Consider the following 26,545-nt stretch of genomic DNA (forward strand, 5'->3'; position numbering starts at 1 on the left):
CCTTCTAGCACATAGCGCTAATGCGAATCATAGGACAGCTCGGAAAGTAACTATAAGGCAAGGCCTTGCCACGTGGAGCTTCTAGAGAGAAATGGAAGCTGAAACACCCAGGTGCCAATTCCCAGGAAGAGGTACAGGTGGATGATAGCAAATAGGCAACAAAATGCGATTCTCTCCCATTTTAAAAACACTCTCATTTGGAAAGAGGAGAAACTTGAAAAATTTTTGGTAAATTATTTTCTGGAACAAAGTTAGGACATAGACCCTGATTTTCTTTTCTGTCTTCTAAATTGGTTTATGTGCAAATCATTGGATTTCAATATCCATTTAACTATTATAGTTACTCTTTTATAGAAAATAATAAGTGAAAACAATCTGGACTGTTTCCAAAAACATACCACTTGCATGGCACTAGAGGGATCACACTCGTGATTTTTTTCTGTCAAAGCATTCTTGGAAAAGGATACAGTATTTCCAGCTTTCATTCTAATAAACAGGACAGCACATTGCTCTGTTTCCTTTTCCTTTGAAATGACAGGTTTTTCTCTTCACGAAGAAACATAACCTGTTTTGAATGGACCACTACTCTCCGGCCTCCTCAGGCTGCTCTCTCACAGCTCAGAGACCCTCACTCAGGGCCCAGCTGGCACCTGCCCTGTGCCCTCCCCCTCGGTACACCACTCCCTCACAGGGAGTGTCTGGAAGGAGAATGTCCAGGTAAAGTTTAAATTCCTTCCAGTGGTATTTCTAACCAAAAGGGGGAACCTTATCAACTTAAGCAGATGTCCAGATGAAGGCATTTATATTGTATTCCAAGATGTTACTGGCAGAAATGGTTCATGTTTTGCACATTTCCCATAACTGTTTTTATGTCTGTCTCTTTCTCTTTATCCCTCTTTGTACTCTCCCTTCTCTTTCCTCCTCGCCTTCCCCCCCACCATGTGCCACCCTCCCCCCATAAGACATTTTTTTTGAGCCTGGTGAAAACACATTTCAGATTGTATTTATTCATTTACTTTTTTCTTTTTATTTGGTTACGTCGGGTCTTAGTTGTGGCACACAGGATCTTCATTGCAGCACGTGGGATCTTTCATTGTGGTGTGCGGGCTTAGTTGCCCTGCGGTGTCTGGGATCTTAGTTCCCCGAACAGGGATTGAACCCACGTCCCCTGCATTGGAAGGTGGATTCTTAACCACTGGACCACCAGGGAAGTCCCCAGATTTTTTAATTGAAATTACCCACCAGTGATTAGATCTGACATAATTTGAGAACCTCCCCAATGTTTCCATCCAAAGTTTAATGTTCTCTGGAATGTTCTTCATGTTCAGTGGCACAACAGAATTGATATTAGGCTCCATTCAGATACAAACACAGTCTTACCTGGAGTGATTGACAATTATAGACCTGTACTATGAAATAATTTCTTTTCAGGGCACTATCTGTGTAATGGGTTGATTGACTCATTCAATAACTTTTTAATGTGCAGACACTATTCTAGGTGCTTGGAGTACATCACTCAACACAACAGACAAAGATCCCTGCCTTGTGGAGTTGACATTCTGATGGAGAGAGACAGGGCTTATACAATAAACATAACATATGAACAAGCTAACTTATATGATAGAAAGTGATAAAGTATTTTGAAGAAAAATAAAGAAGTACAACAGGCCAAAGGAAATCAGGAGAATGTGGGGTGGAGGTGGGGGTAGTTTACAGGATTAAACGAAGAGGACTTGGTCAAGTCTCACTGAGAAGCTGAGATCTGAACAAAGACTTGTAAGAGTGAGGAAATTGGCCAAGCAGCTCCCTGGGGGAAGAGCAGTCCAGAGAGTGTGGACGACTACAGCTAGTGTATGCCTGGGGTGTCCAGGAGCAGAAAGGAGGCCTTGTGGCTGGAGCAGAGGTGTGACGTCATGAAGTCAGAACACCAGGTCCCCAGATTACATGGGGCCCTACTGGCCTTTTTAAGGACCTTGACTTTTATATGGAGCAAAATGGTGAGCTCCTGCGTGGTTCTGGAGAACGACGTGATCAGACTTAGCATTTTAGAAGGAAAACCCTGGCTGCCGTGGGGTTGAAATAGACTTTGAATGATAGTAGACCTGGGAGAGGAGGCAAAGATAGAAGTGAGGACACCTGTTAGGAGACTAGTGTTGGATTTTTAGGATATCTTGGAGGTTGGATTTTTAGGATATCTAGGAGGTTGGATTTTTAGGATATCTTGGCGGCAGGGTCAACAGAATTTCCCAATGGATGGGAAGTGGGGCGTGTGAGAGGGTGGAACCAAATGTAATGCTAAGGTTTTTGTCACAAAGAAAACCTAATAGTCAAAGGGTTCAAGTCTAGGTTTAAGTGTAAACAGCCAAAGGGAGCACAAGGTTTTTAAAAATTTAAGTAGCGGAGGAAGGGGACAAGACGGATCCCGGTTTCAAGCTGCTGTCCCTTCCCCCTTCACAGCTGGATTCCAGCAGAGGAGTCTTCCCAGCCAGGGCCTGTGCACCCCCCTTTCCTGATGCCTAGAACTCTCTTCTCCAAGCTCTTTGCATAGTTGGCTCATTTGCAGGCTGTAGTCCCCAGAGAGCTCTTCTAGGCCACGCTCCCTACTGTAGCTGTACTTCCGCTCAACTCTGCTAGTTCTCTGTTTCGTTGCCTTTATTGCGCATGTTGCCTCCACAAAGGGGAGCGTATTTGCTCTCCACTGTCGGTCTTCCTCTCTGGAACGTGCACTCTGCGGATGCACAGACCTTATCACTTTTGCTTGGTGCTGTATCTCCGTCATCTAGAACAGTGTCTGCCACACAGCAGATAATCAGTATTGGGTGAAGACCAAGTCTTGATATTACAGGAAGTCAATAAATATGTATTAACTCCCTACAGGAAACACCAACAGTCACTGGGTAGGGTTTAAGGGAATATTTGCAAGTAGCATATTTGGGCAAAAAATGAAAACATGAAAATAACATACAGACAACTAGGTAAAGGAACACCACAAGGCACTCTAATATATGATTTCTTGGCAAATGATAAGAAGGAAAATGAATGAGATTTATGGAGGGAGCAGAATTTAAAACTGTAGAATTATTGATCTTCAGAGGTAAAGGGACTAGCCCAGCAGCACACACAGATAGAAGTCTTTGCAGCACCTCATTGAGCGTTCTCCAAGCATTTCCAAGAACACAAATCACGTTATCATCTGAAGCAGTATATTCTCATCTTTGGATATTCTAATTATCAGAAGGCTGTTTTTCGTAACATGCATAGAAAAATAAGGCGTATGGACTGGGCTGGGAATGATTATTTGGCAGGGGAAGGTGTGGGCAGAGACCCAGAGCTAAGTTGGGGCCAGGGAATAACAGTGAACAGGTCTCTACATGGGAGGACCAGGTAGAAAATAACTATCTCCTATTTCTTTCAGATTGCCACAGAGAGAAAGGTCTGACAAGAGTAGAATTAGCTTCATAGATGATGGACCAGAGCAAGACCTGACATCATTTTTTTACCTACTTAGGACAATTAAAGCTCCCATTAAAAATTTAAAAATTCTACCTCTGCCAATAAAGCAGCCCGAGTTAAGTATCCAGGCAAATCCGAAACTGCTGATGCCAACAAGATTTTTTTTTTAATAAGTAAAGCATCAAATTATAGTGAGAAGTATAATCACTTATACTTCTGGAGCTCATACGAATTCTAAGTAGGAGGCTGAACTTTGCTTGCCTGAGGAAGAAAGAGTAACACTTTTAGAACAGTAATAATTTTTTAAATATATAGTTCTGAAGTCATTTCCTTCGGAATGTGTAAAAGCCTGTGGATGGTGGGATTAATTTGGAACTAATTCAAGTACTGTCTTTAGAGGTTGGGGCTTATTAAAGAGATTTGCCTCCAGATTTGAAATCTTGTGACTGTTGGACTCTCTCTGGCCAAGGGAGACTAACTCAGTCACCGAAAAGCTAACATCTATGAACCCACAGCAGCAACAGTCTTCCAGGTGACTGTCCTCCTTTATATTCTTCCAAATGCTGTAATTTGTTTTAGAATGGACCATTACCAGGTTTTATTTTTCGCCCTGAAAATTTGAAGACCAGACAGCACTTCATCTAATCAAAACTACTCAGAAGTTTGACCAACCTTAGACAGTTGCAAATAGCAACAGTAAACCTTTCATGTACAATAGAGTAATCCTTGGCTGATGTCAAGGACGGATTCCCCTAGGGAGAGAAACACTGCTTTAGAAATCAAGGGGGAAATTAGAGGGTTTAATATTTCAACCAGAGTATTTTCAAACTAGCAGAGAAGAAAGTCGAGCTACTTCATATGATTGAATGCATTTCAGGTAAATCGAAGTGAAATCAAGTCCAGGATATTGTCCAAGGAGAATATCAAGTTATTTTAAAGGTAAAAGTCCATCCAGAATATCTACAATCAGGAAGAAAAAAGGAGAAGTTAGAATTTAACTGTCTATGTGAGAAGCTTGACATCTTAGTGATTAGAAGATCCAGGATGGGAGTCCCTGTGATGCCCCAGGAATGAAACAGAATCTTTTGAATGTATATGTATAACTAATCCCCAGTGTTAGAGGCCAAGTTCACTACCTTCTGGGCTTTATTCTCTTATCTGCCAAGTGAGGATGGGGGACAGGTTGGATTAGGGAATCTCTTAGGTACATTCCAGTTCTCAAATTGGAATCAATTAGATGTGTGTTAGCGGAATTCTTATGACTGTTTCTCATACTTGTTTTATTACAAGAGGTCCTGTGAACTTCTGCGTGTAGGTTCAGAGAAAAGTGAGGTACATGGAGAAAATGGTTTCTGCTTTGAAAACATGCCCAAGATTTACCCAAAGAACCTCTTGAGAATGTCATTGGATTTTCACATTGGTATTGTTTGCTTAACCTGGCTTTTCTAATGTGCAGATGTCCAGAGATTTCCCAGGAAAGAGAAGTAAAATGCCCTTGGGGGGAAGTTAAAAGCAAATCTCACCGTTTGCATGGCTGTGATTTGACACTGGCGTCTTTAGATCCCTGAATGTGGGATGCAACTTGGCTTTTCCTCCTTCTGCTTCCAGTATGTCCCTCTCTCTTCCTTCATGTGAATTCCTTCTCTCTTCCCTGTTTACAAGAGGATCATTCTTGTCCGTCCTGTGGCTCTACTAGCATCTCTCTGTCTCTCAAGCTTCTGTTGATCCATTAGTCAAGTTTCTCCTTCAGAAGAACTGCAGCCAGTATTGATCTTTTTGTACTCCTGTTTCACATGATTTAGCTCTGAATATCATATTACCTATTGCTTTATTTTTTTCCTCTTTATCGCCCCTCAACTGGTTATATACTTCTTGAAGATAGGATCCTTCTTTAATATATTGTATATCTACATAGAGCAGCGGTCCCCAACCTTTTTGGCAACCAGGGACCCATTTCATGGAAGACAATTTTTCCACAGATGGGAGCTGGGTTGGGGGGATGGTTTTGGGATGATTCAAGCGCATTACATTTATTGTGCACTTTATTTCTATTATTATTACATTGTAATATATAATGAAATAATTATACAACTCGCCATAATGCTGAATCAGTGGGAGCCCTGAGCTTGTTTTCACTTGGCACTCACTGATAGGGTGTTTTGTTTTGTTTTGTTTATAAATTTATTGATTGATTTATTTTTTGGCTGCATTGGGTCTTTGTTGCTGCATGTGGGCTTTCTCTAGTTGTGGCGAGCGGGGACTATTCTTCTTTGTGGTACGTGGGCTGCTCGTTGCAGTGGCTTCTCTTGTTGCAGAGCACAGGCTCTAGGCACGTAGGCTTCAGTAGTTGTGGCACACAGGCTCAGTAGTTGTGGCTCATGGGCTCTAGAGCGCAGGCTCAGTAGTTGTGGTGCATGGGCTTAGTTGCTCCGCAGCACATGGGATCTTCCCGGACCAGGGCTTGAACCCATGTCCCCTGCATTGGCAGCTGGATTCTTAACCACTGCGCCACCAGGGAAGTCCCACTGATAGGGTTTTGATATGAGTCTGCAAGCGATTTATTATGGTCTCTGTGCAGTCAGACCTCTCTGCTAATGATAATCTGTATTTGCAGCCCCTCCCCAGCATTAGCAGCACTGCCTCAGCTCCACCTCAGATCATCAGGCATTAGATTCTCATCAGGAGTGCACAACCTAGACCCCTCGCATGCGCAGTTCACAGTAGGGTTCACGCTCCTATGAGAATCTAATGCCGCCCGCTGATCTGACAGGAGGCGGAGCTCAGGTGGTAATGCGAGCCATGGGGAGCGGCTGTAAGGGCTAAGTACAGATGATGCTCGCTCGCTCACCCACTGCTCCCCTCCTGCTATGAGGCCTGGTTCCTGGTTTCCCCTGATGTAGAGTATAGCCTCGTATTTGGCTGTTTTCTGCAGGAGCCTTGATTTTCTTTTGGAACCTCATTCTCAGAGTTCTGAAAGCCAAAATGACATTCTGAAATCTGTTTTAGCAGCTGTCAGCCACTGGTATAAATGTAATGATCAGTTCAAATGATAGTACATTCTAATGCGGTTGTGTGTGTGCATGCACGTGCGTGTATGTATCCCTTTATAATAAAAGCACCAATTTTTGTCATGTACTTCTCTTGGGAGCACAGTGGTTCTCCACACTTCCTGGGTGTAATGGAAGTGTGTATCTTATAGTTGACACCACTCTGGAAGGTCCTTGTGTAAGGAAGGAAAAGGAAGCAGCAGCTTGGGGAAGAGACTGTAGGAGACATGGTCAAAGATATTCCAGCACACAAGGGGCTCCTTTTCTTTCTTACACAGAAGATTTTATCTTTTTTTTCTAATGATCAAGTAGGACTGGGATGTGGATTGCGGTGTACTTTTTAAAGTGGAATTTCTTATACTTTATTATGTTTTATTAAAACGTTTACCTATTTTCTGTCCCATTATTCGTAATATACTAGTAGTTGGGCTTGGCTAGCCTATGATGCAATAACAAATAAATCTTGAAATCATGAGGGTTTAACAAAACAAATGTTTATTTTTCTCTCATGTCACAATTGAAGGATTGGATGCTTTCCTCAATGGCTCTTCATATAGGGACTTCATATAGGGACTCCAGTATATTCCAGAAAAAAGTCTGCCTGCTCCACTCCCATATAAAAGGAGTATATAAAAAGTTTCTTGATGAATTAAACAACTAACAGCGTGAATTCTCTTTTATTCATGCAGATTAACTATACTTCCTGTCCCCCAAACCCCACCCACCCACATACACACACGAGTGTTTTCATTCATCATATCTGTTCATTGGTAAATAATAATTGCAAAAGAGAGTGAGCTTGGAACAACAGGACTTCTGGCACATAGCACATGGGTGTGTAATCCTAAATTGAAATTTGCATTCTGAGAAACTTAAGACTTGCAATAACTGGCCTTTTCTTCATTCCAACCCTCGTAGTGCCCAACACATGTCAGTGACGCAATCAGTATTTGTGGAGCAAATGAACTCAAAACTTTCCTTAGCTTTGCCTTTACCTTGGAGCTAATTTGTTTTTTTACGTTACCTGTCTAAAAATCTTCCCTGTCATTTCCTGTCCCTGCCCATATTTGCAGTGAATGCTTTGAAACAGAGATTTGGACTTCATCTGTTGTAGCTTGACATTAAAAATTGGAGTTAAGGAATGTTTTCCAAATTCAAGAATTTACCCTTTTTGGGAACTGACATGATGTGACTTTCCTAATGTAAGTAGAAACTTAATGAAAGCATCAAATATGTAAACTGCAAAGATTTAAAGAAGAGAAATAGATTAAAGTGACTGAAGATAGTTACTGAATTAAAATCCATTCAGTGGCATTTTTCAAATGTCACCTGAATCACTCTGTATAGAGTCATTTCGGCTGCTTTCAGTATCACAGCCTTAAGGTTGATGCAGTATAGGGACAATAAAGATACGGTGTAAATTGTGAACAAAGGAAAAAAGAATTTTATTTGTTTATGGTTTAAATAGACTCTTTCTGAGCAACTTTTCACTCGAATGACCCTTGTCAAGTGGTGGTTTTTTTAGAGTAGAGAGGGGAGCTTGCAAAACTGTAAATCAGGCAATCTACATTCACATTTTGATGATCAGCAAATCACTTATTCATCTGCTAGAGTAAAGCGGATTCATGAAATCAATAAGTTGGTTATTCATTATGCCAGATACTTTTTTTTTCCCCTTTTGAAGAGTCCATAGAGCAAACACTTAACATTTCACTGAGCTAAAAAAATGAGAGCATATTTCTAGCGAACGTCTTCGGCTTCCTTTACCTTGTGTTTCTGTCTTGTTGAGAAATGCTCAAGGCAAGTCATCACCAGTGGTGTGAGATCAGTGGATGGTTATATTAATGTTAGTGATGGGGACTTTCTGCAAACATTTGTGAAGACAGGCATGCTGTAAACCGGTTAGGGATGAGTTTAATTTTTACATTTGTGAATTAAGGACTGAAGTTTCTTATGTATTTTAAGAAAATAAAATGTTACCTTGTTGCTTTGGTGGTCACACAATGGAATTGGGTTCATATAACCAATTTCCGTATAAAAATTAAGAGGTTCTATGATGAATTTCAGATCAAGGTATTAGTTTGCATCCTATCCATCCTAACTGCAGATTATTAGGGGCTCCAAATGTTTCCTTCTGAAACGCACTACCTTCTTGGCCTTGCCTCTTGCTGTTTTGTGTTGTTGAGGCTGAGGAACATGCACATGATCTGCTGCTTTAAAATTAACTGTGGAAATATGCTCTGCAGGGATTCTTTGGTCATGTACATTTCACTATACCTGAAATATGTTTGCTCTTGGGTAATGAATGAATTGCAACTATGTTGCGGTATGATGCTGTGCAGTTGATTATTTTGGATTTAATGAAGAAGGGACTCTGTCAGATGGTTCCTCAAAATGAAAACTCCACTTTGCTCCACGTGTGAACTTTTTCATAATGTAAAGCTATAAAATCGAGAGTTTTGCTGTGGAACAGATACTAAGCATGATGCTGATTCTGAGCTGTCGGCACACACCTGAGCTTGTTGAAGAAATGAAAACAACAAATTTCAAGTCTGCCCTGGTTTACCTAAAAAGGGAAAAGCTTGAGTCTCTGTCATGCTCGGCCAAAGTCAAAATTCAGACTAACATTATTTAGCCCCTTTGTAGCTGTTCTCTAGGTATAGTCCTACTATCTATAGATTTGTGAGAAAAACAAAATGTTGCTCTTAAGACTTGAAGTTTATTGAGAAAATGAAGGGAGCTGGATATTTTACATATCTTCTTATTTTCTATTTTTTAAAAAGACCTTGTAATTTCTCTGTTACAATGAATGTTACAAGAAGTCTTGTGTGTGGGAAAGCTTAAAATACATACGCAAAATAAGTAGAAAAGAGGGAATAACTGTCTTCAACGTGTCTAATGTTCTGAAGGCTGCATGGTGTGCAGACACCTGCAGTCTTAACCGCCTGTAAATTTCTCTGATTCTCCTTAACACTGTGCAGTTGTTCAGACTGCTTATGGTTTTAATGGCTTCTGTTATTGTTCTTCTGGGGAGAAATCTTTTTTTCTAAATATCAGATTAAGTAGTCACTACCTGATTTGAATAAATGGAGCCAGAAACATCCTGACAGTGTACCAAACAAGACCTGTGTGTATAATGTGAGTTCTTTCTTTTCAATTTTAGAATCAACCTTGTCCTATGTTAGGCAGCTGGAGGCAAGAGTAAGACAGCTGGAGGAGGAAAATCGCATGCTGCCCCAGGTGGGTGACTTCCAGAAGCTCATAGCTAGTCAGTGTCATTTGAGTTGTAGCATTTTATGTGGAATTTAAAGTCTCAGTTACATGATAGAAATCATTTTGTCAACAGCCATTCATCAATGCAGAGCGTGATTACTTTCCGTAATCAACCCCTTACCCATCATACTGTCCGGATTCTTAAGTGTGATACTAAAGGGCACAGATGTCTAAAACATGAATGTAAAATCATTTTGAAAGGAAGAAGAAAGAGAAAATGAAGAGAAGTAGAAAGTGCTTTGATGGTACTGCTCACATCCGTCATGCATGTTGTTGGTGAATATAGGGAACGGACTCTTATTTAAATGGAAAATGTGCTCCTTTATGAGCTAGGGAAAGCTGCAGGTGGTTTGGAGAGTTCATATTTTAATTAAATGAGTACTTTCTAAAATTCTTTGTGATGTAATTGAACTCTTTCAGTGCAACAAAGCAATCACAGTAATTGACAGTTTTTACTTTGGGGCTTAATCTTTTTTCCCCCGATGAATGTAGAATGGCACTATTTCTGGGATTTAACGCCTTGCCATATGTTTTACTGTAAAAACTTTTTCCACAGGCTGATACCTTGGTGAGAATGATGTTGGTTGAGGTCGTGGTTCTTGGGAAATGTTTTGCCGAAGAGTTGAACAAATCTACTCATTCTAGCTTGGTTTCCTTGACAGCCGGGTAAACAGTAATGTCTTTTAATATGTCATAAAAAGGAGTCTTCTCAGCATTTAGTCGCTAGTGTTCTTTCTACATTCTGGTGACTACTTCTATTTCATAAGTGACTAAGAGAAAATTAAACCTCAAACAGCTGGTAAACAGTTTAAGTGTCAAGACAAAGACTGTTTATAATTCAGGAGAAGACATATAAACATTATTACAAAGACTTAATTAATGCAAAGGCTTTGGAAAGATATTTTAGGTCTTTTTAATCTCGTTTCACTTTTAAACTAGTTTTGCCCACTGATGATGATTTGAGCTGTCAGGTACTGCATGTGGGAATGCCTCTCTCTTTCTTCCACTGGCCAGCCATCCAGATAGAAATCACGAGATTAAATGAAATTAGTCTATTTCTCACCCTTCTCAAACTGTACATATGTCAATGCTCATGATGACAGAAAGGGTTGTTTGCATTATGAAATAAAATACTACTGGTAGAGTATTTTCCTGTGCTCTTCTACACTTTTCATTTTTTCAATTTCTTTGCTATTTTCCCTTTTATATTGGATTCAGAGTATGACTGTGCTAATACCCTTAACGGACAACATCTAACGTCTCTGTTCCAAGAAACCTAAAAGATGTAATTATTTTATATACGGTTATACCATCTCTCGGGCAACTGGGAATGTAAGTGACAAGAAGGAGGGGAAAAAGAGATAATGTTTCTTGGTTTTTCTCTGAGTGAGAATTGAAACTCATACCGAGTATTGAATGAGTGCATGTGTGCTGTCTTACTGAAAAAGAGGCACGAAAATAATTATAAGATTGATTTTTAAAAATCTGTGAAAGTGAGTGTTAGAGGCCTTGAAGGGAAATCAGAAGAGTCCTCAACTATACTTGATATGTGTGTGCATATTTAAATGCTTGCGTAGTTAAGAGTAGAAGAGATTAAACCGCTTTCCAAATTAAACTCTTTTCTCCAAAATGCGTATAATTTTAAATGCATTGCTATTTTTTATCTAAGAAGATTGTTGTTGTTGTTTTTCCCCACAAGAAATGGCAAAGAAAGACCATGTTTTATTGAACTTAAGATGTTATTGATGTGAGAAGCACCATTATCATGTGTACTATTCAGAAAGAAAAAAATGTTGTCAATTATACCATGTCCAATTCTTGCTGATTTCAGTGACGATAACATGGAAAAACAATGTTTTAGAATTAAACAGCTCTTTACGTGTCCAAAGCACTTTAATGCAAAGAAAATCTGTTGTTTGAAATATGCTATTGGACTTATGCAACGAATATCTATCTCAGTTCATAAACATTATTTCTGTTAAATTTCTGTATTTGAGAGCATTGCCTTCGTTTATAGCTAAGAGATATGATAGAACCACAGTTTGCAACTACTTGTATTGTATAAACACAACTGAAATGAACAGGGACAGTAGGTGAGATCTGAGGATGGAAAACAGTAAATGGACCTTAGAGCAGTGGGAATCATGTCAGGTGAATCCTCATGGAACTCTGAGACTTGGGCCGACTAGCACAAAGACATATGTCATTTATTCTTAGATGTTTATTGGTACTAAAACAAGTAATTGTGAGATTTCCCTGCAGAAAGGATTTATGACTGCATGATGTGAGCTGATTTGCAAGGTCAGTTCAATGTGACAAGTTGACATCCTTGCATAAATTAGTATCAGTATCTGAACACTTGATTTCCAATTATAAGAGCTTGTTCACTGTGCCTTGATTAGAAGGTATTATTTTTTTACTCCCAAATTTATAAAAATATGTCCACTTGTCTTTGGATAAACAGTAATAAGAATATAGTTGGCAATTGGAATTCCAAGTATATCAGATATCTTTTGTGATATCTGTAGCAAGGTCCTTTGCTGTTAGTTTAGTATTTAGACTAATTACATAAAACCTTTTCCTGGATGAAGAAATGTCCTTAATGCTTACTTTCATTCCTTATATAAAACTGTGTATAATGAACAGAAAGTCACAACTTTGCTCTAGAAATACATATTTAAAGATAAACAGGATGAGTGTCATAAATGCTTGTGGATATCCTTCTGGTTAGGTGCAAAGGCTTCCATTTCTTGATGTGTAAATGACAAGGTTCCTCCCAGCGCTTGTATTTCATAGGCCTAAGTGTAATTAAAGCTTGGGTCCAGTCTTATACCCATGCGAAGTTACCAGGTCCCAGAAAGAAGGGTTTTTTTTTTTAAGAAAATAGATAGGAAAGTGCAGTGAAGATTGAGTTTGGTTCTGTCTGGTGGGGAAGAGGAGCTCACAGAAGGCATGGATGAAATGCAATGTGGATGCCACGGCCGATCGGCACCTAGTAAGCACAGAGCTCTCGGCTCTGCCGCAGCCTTTGCAACATCCTCCAAGGATCACTGAGCTACGCTGTACGTCCAGTTAGGAAACGCAATATTTCAAAGGTGTCTTAAAGTCAGAACAGTCTCATTAATGTCAGAAAATGCGGTATTATTTGCTAGGTATTATTTGAAAAGAAAATGCCTTTTTACTTGTGTTTTTATTTTGCGAGGAAGACAACATGAGGTCTACCCTCTTGACAGATTTTTAAGCGTTTAATACAGTATTGTTATCTACAGGCATGATGTCGTGCTTCTGATCTCCAGAACTTACTCATCTCGCGTAACGGAAAGTTTATACGTGCTGATTAGTGACTCCCCATCTCCCCCTGCCCCTCTCCTAGCCCCTGGCGACCACCACTCTGCTCTTGGCTTCTGTGAGTTTGACTGTGTCAGACACCTCACATATATAAGTGGAATCATGGGGTATTTGTCCTTCTGTGGCTGGCTTATTTCTCTTGCCATAATATTGCCGTTTGATCCAGCAATCCCACTTCCAGATAGTCACCCAGAAGAACTGCAATCAGGATCTCAAAAAGATATTGAAACTCCTGTGTCTATTGCAGCACTATTAACCATAGCCAAGATGTGGAAGCAACTTTAAAGGTACATCAACAGATGTATAGATAATGAAAATGTGGCATAAACATATAATGGATCATTATTCAGCCTTTTGAAAAAGAAGGAAATCCTGCCAACATGAACATTTTTTACAGATTACATTTAAAAATATTTCACACGATTGCATCTACCCTCTCATAATATATACCTGTAATGCTAAAACTGCTCAGACTGGTCTGTCAGCTCCACTGTGTACATATTTAATACAATATGAACCCTAAATGAAGACTGTGTGTTACTTAAATAAATGTAGCTGCTAGCTATGAAATTTTGTTAACTTTCAAATCCAATGAGGTAAAGTCACCCACAATGTCATAAGTAAGCATTTATAAATTACAGACCTGAGATGGTGTAAAGTTGTAGTTGTAAAGGAATTTCATATCAAATTTAAAAGCAACATTTCTATCTCAGGTATTCACAAGCTTGCTCTGGATAAAAAGGCATTAATTTTCAAATCTGACTAGAACCTGACATATGAGATTGGACAGTCCCCTCCCTTAGAAAAAGCATATAGAGTTCACATATAGCATATAGAGTTCACAGAGTCTGGGAGTATAGTCCTGGGCAGACAGCTGATTACAGACAGACCCAGGCTAAGACACAGGCCTATTCAGTGTTCCTTCTAGTGTACACGCAGTGCCCCCATCAGTCATTTCATACCATTAACTTACTTCACTGGAATTAAGCTGCTAAATTTATTTTTATCTCATTGTCAAATTGTTTTTTTAACCCTTATCTTAAAAATTAACATTGGATCTGCTTAGCCGTCTAAGATTTGTTAGACGTTTATTCTATTCCTGCTTTTAAGGGAAGTATTGTTCTTCAAGCCGCAGTATCGTAAATGAAAGAAAAATGCATTTTAGAGCCTTCTCGTCCCTGACGTGTTTCCCACATACTTCAGAATCATAAAGTTTTATTGTACAAACCCACAGACCCATATCTGCATGAAAATTCATACTTAACAGAATGTGGTCAGAGAAGGTCTTTCCGTTCAGATGATTTGGAGGTAGGTGGGTAGGGAAACATAGATACGGTAGTGGTTTTCAAGGCGTTTCCCAGTGACATTTGATATTTTAGCCTAAATTCAAAACCCTTGCTTGGATCTCTCTGCTCATTCCATTGTCCTTTTCTTGATGGTCACAAAGGTTTTTTTAATCCGGACCTAGCCAATATGTTTATGTGCTATGTCTGCAATGCAGTCTGTTCAAGGAGAAAATATCTTAAAGTGGATGGTGAAGAATATCTGATGATTTTATTATAAATAATACTATCCTTTGAAGACATCAGTTACTTTTCAGATACAACCATAAGGTAAAAACTAATATTTTTAAAGCTATTTTCACCTATCTTGTTTTGAGTTTGGAGTTTGCATCATGGAGAGGGCTAAAGACAAGAAGCAAGCAGTTTGCTGTAAATCCAAAGCCAATTAAGTACATTTGCTACAGGTCTCACTGGGAAACCTGTCTTTTCCTCTAATACTCTGGCACCAACATCTGCTTGGAAAGCGCTACGTGTCCTTTATGCCTCAGAGACCCTCTCCAGAACAAACCACCCACCTCCTGAGACCAGGGTTTTAGAGCAGGTTTTCCAGCATCAGCGTAGGTGCCTGGTGTCCTATGCCTGCCCTGTGCTGTGGGTTCAGCAAATGTGTTAGAAAGGCACTGGCAACTTGGAGCACCACTGAGTGGCCCTTTTCAGCAAGTGTTTCTCTGTCTGTGGTGCTAGCACACACACAAGAGTCTAATGTTAGGAGTGGAAATGAAAAATCTCCCTCTCGTGTAATTCTGTTGCGAGGTGGCCTCAACAATGCAGTCTTTCAGTGCACTGGGAAAGAGACAGAGCCATTTTCAGAGCAGTTCCTGAACAAAGGAAAGAAGCTGTCACCATTGCCAGAAGTACCCAGGAGCTGAAGAAATCGAGCCCCTCACTTCCATGGCAACACACCCCAGGTCCAGCATCTCATCTCGGAAAAGCTCCCTCACCTGTGTGCTTATGCAGATTGCCGGCGTGCTGGGCAGAGATTGGGGGGGCGGGGAGGGTTGTTTCTCTCTGATGTGTAGATTTCCCTCCTATGCTTTTCCTGTTTTGCTATGGAAGTATTTATTTATTGTGTCACTCTTTCTCCTTTCCACATTTTCTGACTTTATGTTTTGCAAGTCATTTTTGTCTTATCGGGTCATAAATATATGGCTCTTCTACGGTTGGAACTGCTCTGGAAGAAAAATTCAGTAACTATAGCACAAAAGCAGACACAGAGTAGTGCTTTCGAGGATGCTAAGAGCGAATGGTGGTATCCTTCAGTTGTTATTTGCATGGAAATTACCTTTGTGGCACTCATGAGGGGCAACTTGCGCAAAAAAGTTTTTCATGGATAGCAACTCTAATTATGTTGCACAACCTGAGTAGAAGCTGGATGCTACTGATAGAAGAAATTAGTTACATCCATTAAGGGTTGGTTGCTGCTAGAGCCATATTTGGGGGAAAAATGGACTCCACCAGAGAAATAGTGCTTGTGGATTACAATTTTCTCTAAATCAGCATGATTTATATAAAGAAAAGGAAAAAAGCTTTTTCTGTATAGAGTTTTCAAAGGAGATGGTTACTACACAAGTGGTGTGGGTGTATTGGAATAAAAGAGACAGATATGGGAGGTAGGTTGATGGGGGAAAGTCATGCTGGAGAACCTAAATACATGGAGACTGGATTAAGGGAAAAGCGAAAATCTATCAGAGAAAATATCAAAGAGAGTAAAGCTCACAGCAAAAATATCTAAAGCAACATGGAGTCTCTCAGAGTGAAGGGATTTGCAACATTCCTCTGTCACCCCCTCATGCTTAAGGATTCTTGTTTGAGAATCTGCTACATGATGAGAAATCTTATTTCTCATGAGGGAAAATAGGTGAAATAGAAATGCAACAAGCAACATAGCTATACTACTATACTACAACATATACTATACTACTTATTAAACTTATTAATAGAATTATTGAATTTAAAAGGTACTCCACTGTTAGGGACTGTGGTATCAATAATTCATATTTAACAGTGGTGCCTTTTTATAGCTATACTGGTATGTTAGTAATTCTGTCACTAGGGCATATTTTTAAAAATGTTGTTTTGATTTGTAGTAGCCATAAAAAATAGTAGCATTTTTGCTACCTGTCCTTGGCAGAATTTGTCACCAAAAACAATGGGACTCTCTCAGCACAAAGTTTTGCTGTATAGTAATATCAACTAGGATCATAGGTATTTGAATGGGAAGCAATATGGAGGAATATTTGGGGAAAATTTGGGATGGAACTACAAGAGAAATTAATGTTGCCTTGTCCTGTAGAAATGGCTCTCATTATTTTTTTAATCCAGAGTGGAGTCAAAAATGTTTTATGAGGTAAAGATGAAACAGTCTTCCCTTTTCTTGCTTTTTCTAAGGGGAAGAAAACAGTCTTAGAGAAAGTGGTGGAAAGTACTGTGTAATGTTTGACTTGGGGATTAAATTAAGCAAACTAAATGTAAATACTCTTGAAATATGGATATCAAAAAATGTAAATGATGAAAACCTGGCTTAGTGGACACTCGTAAAGGTGCGGAGACTCCCGTTGGAGCACAGTCTCACTTTGGTCTCCATTTCCCGCTGGAGGTCACTACCTCTCTGACTGATGGAAAAGAGGCATCTGAACTGTGCTGTCCTCCTCTTCTTTCTGGTTCAAATCTTTCCTACAATGGGGTTTAGGCATTTTTCATGTAAGGGTCTAAACGTCTAGTTTCTTTCTTCGCTGTAGCCTGAGGAAAAGGATCACATTTATAACACAATAAAAATTAAAATTGGTGCCTCTTAATAACTGATAGTTACCTATATCAAAATGTAAAGTAGGCAAGTATAAATGTAATATAGTCAATGCCTATATATTGCCTAAGTATAAATACAATATAGATAATAAATGTAGTGTAGGCAAATAATTATATTCTTTGACAAAGTAAGACAGTTTAAGTAAACAAATTTCTAAGTGATTTGAGACTTTCCTAAATGATACTTAAAAAGCTATCATTGTGTGAAAACTAAGCAAAACATAACTAAGTCGTTTTTAGAAAGCTGAGACATGGTCAGCCGTGACTGTGGACTCTGTTAATAATCAAGTAATTAAAGGAGTCACTGTGAATATGCTAGAACAAGCACTGAATGGGAATTACAAGAACTAGGACTTGGTCTAAAGAGCTGCCGGACCAGGATGATACGCTAACCTCTGTGAACCGTAAATGTCTTGACTAGAAAAGAGGATTGTCAAAGGCGAGGTGGAAGGTTCTGCTCAGCTCTGCGAATCCATGACTCTTTATCCAGAGAAAGTTTGTTGTATATGTGTAATGTATACACAAGAGAGGTGTGCCCCTTTTAATTTTGATATAAAGTTCCCTAAGACTACAGGTTGGCACCATATTGGATCTTTTATTTACAGGTGTCTATTTAGTGTGTAGTTATGTCATTGTGGGTTATTCTTCCTCGTTGTGTTCTAAAGTTAATAAAATTTCATCAGACAGCTATTAAATTTAAGTAACGTACAGTCTTATGTGTAAATCTTTGAGGCTCATATCATATCAAGTATGCATGTAATGGGGCTCACATACTAGTCTGGGCAGTGTTAGCTACGTATATTTTGAGAGATAATGTGCAGTCCCCTTATTTATATAAAATTATATGTAATGAACATAAAGGCGCTAGTTTTCCTTAACAATATACACATTTTAAAACAACCAAGATGAGTGTAATGAATCCTTATGGATTTCTCTCTGGGCAGATACAAAGGCCTCTGTGTCTTCATTGGGAAGTGTGGTTTCTTTCAGCCCTGAACATTCTGAGCCCAAGGATAAGTAAAAGCGTGTGTGTCGGTCTTATACCCGTGCAAAGTTACCAAGTCCCAGAATGAAGGGGTCTGTAGTCGAGAACAGATAGAGAAACGCAGTGTAGATTGAGTTGGTTCTCTCCAGTGATCAAGAGGAGCCCTCGGGAAGTATGCATGGGTGTCACTCATCACCTGGCGAGCACGGGCTCTTGGACCTGCCATGGTCTCCGTGGTACTCCACAAGCATCGTTGAGCGCTGTAGTCTACACCTAGTTTGTGAACACAGTATTTCAAAGGGAGCCCGAAAGTGTGAATGGTCCTATTACTTTTTAAAAATTCAGTATTACCTATTAGGTATTATCATTTGAGAAAGAAATGCCTTTTCAAAGTTGGTACCAACGATAAAGATCCCCGGAACTTAAGATATTCTCTAAGCACATAAACCAATGTAAACGTTTTTTACAAATCACTGTTAAGAATATTTCAAAGGGGGACTTCCCTAGTGGTCCAGTGATAAAGAATCCGCCTTACAATGCAGGGGACATGGGTTTGATCCCTGGTCAGGGAACTAAGGTCCCACATGCTGCGGGGCAACTAAGCCCGCGGGTCGCAACTACTGAGCTCGCGCGCCTCAGTGAGAGAGCCCGCATACCACAAACTACAGAGCCCACGCGCTCTGGAACCTGAGCGCCACAACTACAGAGCCCATGCACCCTGGAGCCTGCACGCCACAACCAGAGAAGAGAAAACCCACACGCCACAACTAGAGAGAAGTCCGTGCGCCGCAATGAAAGATGCCGCATGCCTCAACGAAGATCCCGCGTGCCGCAACTAAAGACCTGACGCAGCCATAAATAAATAAAGTCTTAAAAAAGATTTCAAAGGATTTCATATAATAAATGGAGAATGTTATTTCACAAAGTTTTTAAAATTATGATGAAAGAGATCATCAATATAGGAAATGTTAGAAAATCAACTTTTACTTACCTCTAATTTATACCAAAACAATGTATATTCTTTATTTTAAAATGTAACATACTTTTCAGGAATTCAATTATGAAAGAAGCCAAAATAGATTACTGTGAAAAAGAGATGACAGAGATACGAGATACCAGATATTAGTCTTTTGCAGCGTGACTAGACTGAGGAGAATAACACGACTCCCTCCATATGGATCAAATGGCAGCTATACTGGGATCCACAGAAAGAAGGCGATGTTCTTTCAAAGGAAACTTATTTGTTGTAGACAACTGTAGACTGTAGACTAAAGCACCTGAAATAAAAGCCAGCAAGAAGTGGACCGGGCCTTTCTTTAGATTCTGTGGTTGTCGTAGAAAATGAAAGAAAAATGCTAGGAGGTCCATCGCGAGACAGTTATCAGTGTCACTTTTACAGTTCACGTGGAACTTTTCTTTATTATCTTTTAGATCGTGTGCCACGGAGCCTGTATGAACTGGTGTCGTGTTGACACACGAAGCTAATTAAAGCATGGGTAGAGAAGCAGGATGAAGAAAGAGAGCGTATGAAATAAATGACAGGCTTCCCCTTAATTGTTTTACGACTTAAGGGCCTTTACTGGCTGGGTAAATAATTCTTAGTAGATTTAGGGTTATTTTAGAGCTTAATCTAGAAATTCTACAACGTAGTTTCTGTATTGCTAAGCAATGGGGTACTTGGAAAAAACAACCCACCCACACGTGTAAATGTGGCATTCCTGAAAGTCACGGTGGACTGTTTGCTCAGGCCAGGCCAGCACAGGTTGGGTGCGGGGATGGGATCTGTGCACTCAGCCCCTGGGAGCCTGCCTTTGGGAGCTGCTCCCTCCTCGAGTGTACAGGTTTCCCTGGCCTCCATAGTCTGGTCCTGACTTTGGCTGCTATAGTGAGGTCCTGGCCCTTCCCCAAGGCTCCTATGATCAGGTCTCCCAACATTCCCTGGGCTGAGAAAATTCCCCAACTCCTGCTTGCAATCCACCTTGTTCCAGGCCCAAAGCCTATAGAAAAAGTACTTCTTACCACAGGGTCCTAGTGTGAAGCCCAGAATCACAGGTGGGAAGGAAGAGGTACTAGTAGTGAAGGGACAGCCTATTCAAAGATCGTTCCTCCCTTCTGAAAGTGTTTCAATATCCTTGTTTCAAGTGTCTCTCCCTGGTCTAATTCTTTCCTTTGGGAGAACGTCTTGTCCTCAAACTTTTCGATATCTCACAAAAATCCACTCATCTCAGATACTTGTGATCTCAGGAGTGCTTCGTTGAGGCACACGGATCATCGAGCCCTCTTTCAGAATTTTTATCCTCTTTCAGATTTTTGTAACTTCCGTAATATAGTTTGGAGGAGTAGAAGCAACTTTTGAATTATTATTTTTTTAAAAAAGAGAAAAATAAAACACAAGGAGACAGCTAACCTTGCTTTAAAACCCTTGGACTAATTAGTATTTTGGTAGTTTTATTCATCCAGCTATTGCTCTTAGCAGTTTATTAGAAAGAAGATTGGATACAAAAATGTAAGGATCATGGAGGAAATGTAAATCTGATGTAAATGTAGTAGAGCAAATAAAGGAATTTGATGCTGTCTTTTCTTGACCTAAGATGCCTCTCATTTGCAACAGAACAACATGTGAAGCAGAAGTTCTAATGTTTGACAGATAACAAAAAACTAATAAACCCAGGCGCAGATGGGAGCCATCCTGGACTTACATAAAAGCTGGCTCTAAGAAAGGCTTTTTAATAGTCAAAATATTTCAGCTGTTTTTGCCATTCAAGACTGGTGTGTCTTAATGTCAAAAAGAATTTTTTTATTTAAACATTTTCATATGCTAGGAAATTTAATAACCCTAACTACAGAAATATCATAAAAGTAAAACATAAAATACACACTCAGAAATAAATCACAACTCCAGTAACTCTGATCGCAAATAAATTGTGTGGGAATGATGGGTCTTCGTCCTTTTGGATGCCAGGCATGTATTGAGTGCCGGAAGTTCACAGAAGCTAGTTAGAACTTGAATGCTTTCTTTCCGACAGAGTTAGACGGAGGGGACTTTAGCAACTGCATTTGGAAATCTGTTATATTGTTTGGGACAAATTCCATTCACTTTTCAACCCCTGTTCTCATCTCACTCCTATTTTAATGCACAATTCCTTAACCAGAGAAACTCACATGCGTTTGTTGATGACTTCCGCAAATGGTAAGGTAGTTAGTGATGGCCCCTCACATTCATTGCCAATTGAAAAGGACTTTGGAGAGGTCCATAGTAAGACTGGACCGTCTACTAAATGGTAATTTTTAAAGAAGGTGGCTTCTGTGGCCTCACAGCATTCGTTTTATTAAAGAGGATTCTCTTGGTTAGGGAAACCAGTTATACTGAGCCTTGGACACTTGAGAACAAGATCAAAGTGGGCATGAGAGCGGGTAAGGGCAGCTGCCCTTCCAATGTTTTTCACTTAAAATAAGCGCCCTGCTCAGATCTTGATGTTGACAAGGTTCTTCAGAGTCAGTTACCAGAATGTGATAAGATATCTCTGGATTCTAGGTGGTTTCTCAGGGCTTCAGGGCTGTAAATGATGCCAGAGTAATTTGTGAGTCAGTAGACCTTAACTCGTCTTTAAACCAGTAGAAAATGTTCGATTTTGTTATCACATTGATTTTTAATACCTTATTGCCTTATTAAACTGTGCTTTTTATTTTAGATGTATCTTTATGGTAATTCTGTTTGAAGGCATCAATCCTACTGGTTTTAAGCGTTTGTTCAGAATCTTAAGTCTTTAGGGCTCCAGGAGAGACCCCATTATAGGTCATGAAAAGGATAGTGTCTAATTCTTTTATTTGTATATGTTCTTTCTTCTTTTAAATGATGAGGTTGTAACCTAAAATGGACCTTTCTTTCTGTGAGAAACAGCTTGGACCACAGCAGGATGGATGATTTAGAAAAATCTGTGACCCTTGCAGCTGGGTCTGCCTCAGGGCACAGGATGTGATGGTTGAATCACCCATTCTGCCCTGGAGGCTTGTTAGGTCACAAGCACTAACCACAGCCTGAGTATCAGCTGAGGGCCTGGGTATTGGACCAACACTGAGTCCATCTTGGGATACTGATTCCCATTCTGACCTTGGTCCCTATGATTATCTCTATTGCAGGTGAGAGTGTGTGCACTAATGGGCAGAGGCAAGGTTTGTGTCCAGATTTTCTGTTCCCACTAGTCTAGCATTCTTCCCGTTTTGCTGAAACTTGTCACGTGGCAAGTATGTTTCTCTTGAAGCAAGTTAGCTTTGAAAACACCACGACCAGCACCATCACCACCACCTCCATCCACGACAAACCTCTGGTGTGGTATCATTGGGGTGTGAATGGGAATTAGCCAAGAAACCCAGTGTATTTTCTAGTCCATCTGTTTTGCTGTTCACTGAGTTTCATCACTCTAATAATGATTTTCTCAGCATAGGAAGATCTCATCCTTTTCTCAATCTTAAGGACATTTCTAGTCTGTAGATAAATAGTTACTCAGGAAAAAATATTTGTCCACTTATCACTTATCTTCTGGTTCAATTGTAGTTTCTCTTTAAGCTGCTTGCCTCCTTCTCTAGAAACTTTCCAGACTATTCCAATCTGCAGTGACCTTGTTATCTTCTAAACCAGGGTTTGGTGCTTTTTTAGTAAAGGGGCAGATAGTAAACATTTTCAAGTTTGTGAGCCATATGGTGTGTTGCAACTACACGTCTGTCACTGTGGCACCAAAACAGCTGAAAACAAATGCAGAGTCTAAATGAATGGGCTTGGCTGTGTTCTGATAAAACTTTGTTTATAACACAGGAGAAAGAGGCTGGATTTAACTCTGGCAGTAGTTTGCTGACCCTTGTCCTACACTAAAAATATTTATGTGTCAATTGCTTGGGTTATCTGTTAATATTATTTTAAAAAAATTGGTCTCATATTGTTACATAAATTTGCATTTGTACATAGAGAATTTATTGTATGAAAATACTCTTCTCAAAAAGTATTATTTATTTTTTCATTGGTTTAAGTTCCTTTGTCTTATCATCCCCAAACCTGCCCTGAGTAATCAGTATCTGGTATTTGAAAAGTGCTGCAGTTGAACCAGAGGAGTAGTTGAGCAAGAGATAAAGGTATTCTTTCCTAGCAAACCACTTAGCTTTGGAATGATTTTGCTGGGGATCCACAGGCTTGCATTTGACTTGAAAAGGCAAGTCCTCCCATACAGGAAGGACAATTGTGGTGCTAACAGATAGGAAATTTGTACTTTTCTGAAACGCATGTGTATGGTGACTGAATCTGTACTTTAGTGAGCGAGTGATTATATTGCTTTTGTGTCCTGGCTATTCTTGCATACCTTCAAGAAATTGCTGGGAAGGCAACATGGGGCAGGCTTGTCTTTAAAATAGATACCGTACAGCTGGTGGCTTGGGAAGAACGTGAATTTCTATACAGTCCCTCACAGACAAGCAAAATTCTAAATCAGTGTTTTATCAATGAATGAGGAAAACCATGTCTGGCTTGGGAGGAGGTCAGAAATCAATTAATCTCCCTTTTCGCTTAAGTGAGGGCATTTCATGAAAGAATAAGAAATAGGGAGATCACTGATAAGAATTAAGTGAATTCTGTGTTTTCAAGTCCTTCATATTAATCTTCTCCTCTCTCATCGTCTTTGTTAAATATGTGGTTTTACTTGTGGTCTGTGTGTACCTGGAAAGGAAAGGAAAGGAAAGGAAAGAAAGGCCTTCAGTTGGCCATTTGTACAGCGTCTCTTCCTTCATAGGGGCTCTGCAAGTTGCTTTGGAAACAACAGGAACACCAGCATGTTTCCTGTGGATCAGGAAGTGAGAAGTGAGTGAGGGGACTAGGCAGGTGAGAAGAATCCTCACTTGTCTTTTTGTCTTTGTCACCAGGAGCAATCGACTGATACCAGAGGAGCCAAGAGGGAGAAGCCAAGGGCATTCGCAATGCTTAGATGGTGACTGGTGGCAACCTGGCTATTAGCAAGCCTGTCTCTATAGTGTTCAGTGTTTTCAGAGTGCTTTGCAATCAGGTTTCTTAGTCCCCCTTCACAGCCACCACAGGAAGCTAATTGACAGGCCTCTCCCGTTTAGCACTGAGGACAGGTGACTTGCTGAGGGGTCAGGCAGTGAGTTGATTATGGAGCTCATTAGCCCCTGGGTCATCAGTCTTGTGGGTTAGCAAAATATTATTTCCTTCTTTTTTCTAAAAACAGCTCTAGCCAGCCTTGGAAAACTTATTACTACTGGTAGACCTGATTGTTTTCCAGGATGATACTACTGTAAAAATTCTAACTTAATAATATTTTTTTAAGATTTGCCTTTCTTAAAGCTTCATAATGTCACTTTTCAGAAAAATTTAGCTGTGCATTTTAAACTTAAGCCAAGTCCTTTATTTAGTGATGATCTCAGAATTTTGGCCCTTTTATTCCTCTTAAGTTCTTCAACCAGAGACTTCAGGAGAGAGAAAATTTTTTAACTAGGCAGACTTTGTTTGTGGCGTTAGCTGTGGTCAAAATTTGTATGGAGGGATGAGGTGAAACTTTTATATTTCAGTCATTTTTTTGGCTGCGTCGGGTCTTAGTTGTGGCACACGGGCTTCTCTCTAGTTGTGGCTTGCGGGTTTTCTCTCTCTAGTTGTGGCGTGCAGGCTCCAGAGCACATGGGGCTCTGTAGTTTGTGGCATGCAGGCTCTCTAGTTGAGGTGTGCTAGCTCAGTAGTTGTGGCGTGTGGGCTTAGTTGCCCCGCGGCATGTGGGATCTTAGTTTCCTGACCAGGGATGGAACCCACGTCCCCTGAATTGTAAGGTGGATTCTTTACCACTGGACCACCAGGGAAGTCCCTCAATTATTCTGTCTTTTATTCCCAGAATCTCATAGAGGCTAGACAAAAGCAGTAACCTCGCTTTTTGGAATGAGAGATGTTGACATTTATTGTTCCATTAGTACAGGGATATTCATTCAATGATGAGTGACTAGTGGGCTTTCTCTGCTTTTCTTAATATAACCAAAACAACCCCTAACAAATAGGGAATGGGATTTCTATAGGTCATGTAAGGCTGATGACCTGTATTGACCATTCATTCAATATTTTACCCCTCAAGTATTTTTTGAGCATCCCTTATATAGAGATACTGTTTTAGACAATGGGGATACAGCCCTGAATAAGAAATTCATGCAGCTTACATCTTAGTAGGTGGATTATTCTTTTAAAACCATAAATACGTATTATTGGGAAGTGATAATCACTGTTAACAAAACAAAAGCAGGGTACAGAATTGTACAGTGACTGGAGTGAGGGGGTATTTTACATGGAGTTAGAAAAAGCCTCTCTGTGGATGTGAAATCTAAAGAGACCCGAAGGAAGGAAAAGATTATGGCTAGGATGGAGCATTGCAAGAAGTGAGAACGGCAAAGACAAAAGCCTTAGGTAGGAGTGAGATAGGTGTGTTTGAGGAAACAGGAGCTAGAAGGCTAGAGTGGCTGGAACAGAATGAGTGAGACAGAGAGTAACAGGATGTGAAGTCAGAGACGGGCAGGACACAGACTCTGTGGGCTTTGTTGACCAAGGTCGAGCGTGTGGACTTGGGGTCTGAGTTGACGGAAAGCCATTGGAGGAATTGGGTGAGGGTATGATAGTATCTATTTACATTTCCCAAAGGTCTCTGCGAATATTGGGTTGAAACCAGACTAAAGATAGTAGAGGCAGGGGGCTTCCCTGGTGGCGCAGTGGTTGAGAGTCCGCCTGCCGATGCAGGGGACGCGGGTTCGTGCCCTGGTCCGGGAAGATCCCACATGCCGCGGAGCGGCTGGGCCCGTGAGCCATGGCCGCTGAGCCTGCGCGTCCGGAGCCTGTGCTCCGCAACGGGAGAGGCCACAACAGAGAGAGGCCCGCGTACCGCAAAAAAAAAAAAAAAAAAAAAAAAAAAATAGTAGAGGCAGGGGGAGGGGACATAAGGACACCCACTAGGGAGCTACTTTGGGAGACTGAGAGGGCTGATGGTAGCTTGAACTAGGGGTGGAAATGGTGAGGAGATACGGATTCACAACGCTATATATTGGAGTAGAGCTGGGAGGGCTTTATGACAGATTAGATGTGGAATATAAGGGAAAGAGACCGCATATGGCTTCACCGGTTGGGTACCGACAACCCCAGGAAGAACTGTTTACAGAGACTGTGCAGTGCATGGCAGCCCAGGGAGGAATCAAGGATGATCCTTGGATTTTGATCTAAGCAACCGTACGATTGGTGGTGCTTTTTACTGAGATGGGGAAGA

The 26,545-nt window shown here is 40.3% G+C and overlaps 1 protein-coding gene across 6 annotated transcripts in view; it reads left to right on the forward strand.

Moving 5' to 3' along the window:
• The window catches only part of CCDC85A (coiled-coil domain containing 85A), a 204,363-nt gene that overhangs the window by 145,188 nt on the left and 32,630 nt on the right, over positions 1-26,545 (forward strand). For 5 of the 6 annotated variants that reach the window (XM_027131729.1, XM_027131731.1, XM_027131730.1 and 2 more), the window contains exon 3: positions 9,664-9,740. The exons of the other annotated variant lie outside the window; for it this stretch is intronic. In XM_027131729.1, coding sequence (XP_026987530.1) covers positions 9,664-9,740 — 77 coding nt within the window. The remainder of the gene's footprint in view (positions 1-9,663; positions 9,741-26,545) is intronic. 6 annotated transcript variants of the gene reach the window in all.

Source organism: Aethalodelphis obliquidens, unplaced genomic scaffold, assembly GCF_003676395.1.
Source record: "Aethalodelphis obliquidens isolate GAN/ISIS:26980383/991018 unplaced genomic scaffold, ASM367639v1 scaffold40, whole genome shotgun sequence".
NCBI lineage: Eukaryota > Metazoa > Chordata > Mammalia > Artiodactyla > Delphinidae > Aethalodelphis > Aethalodelphis obliquidens.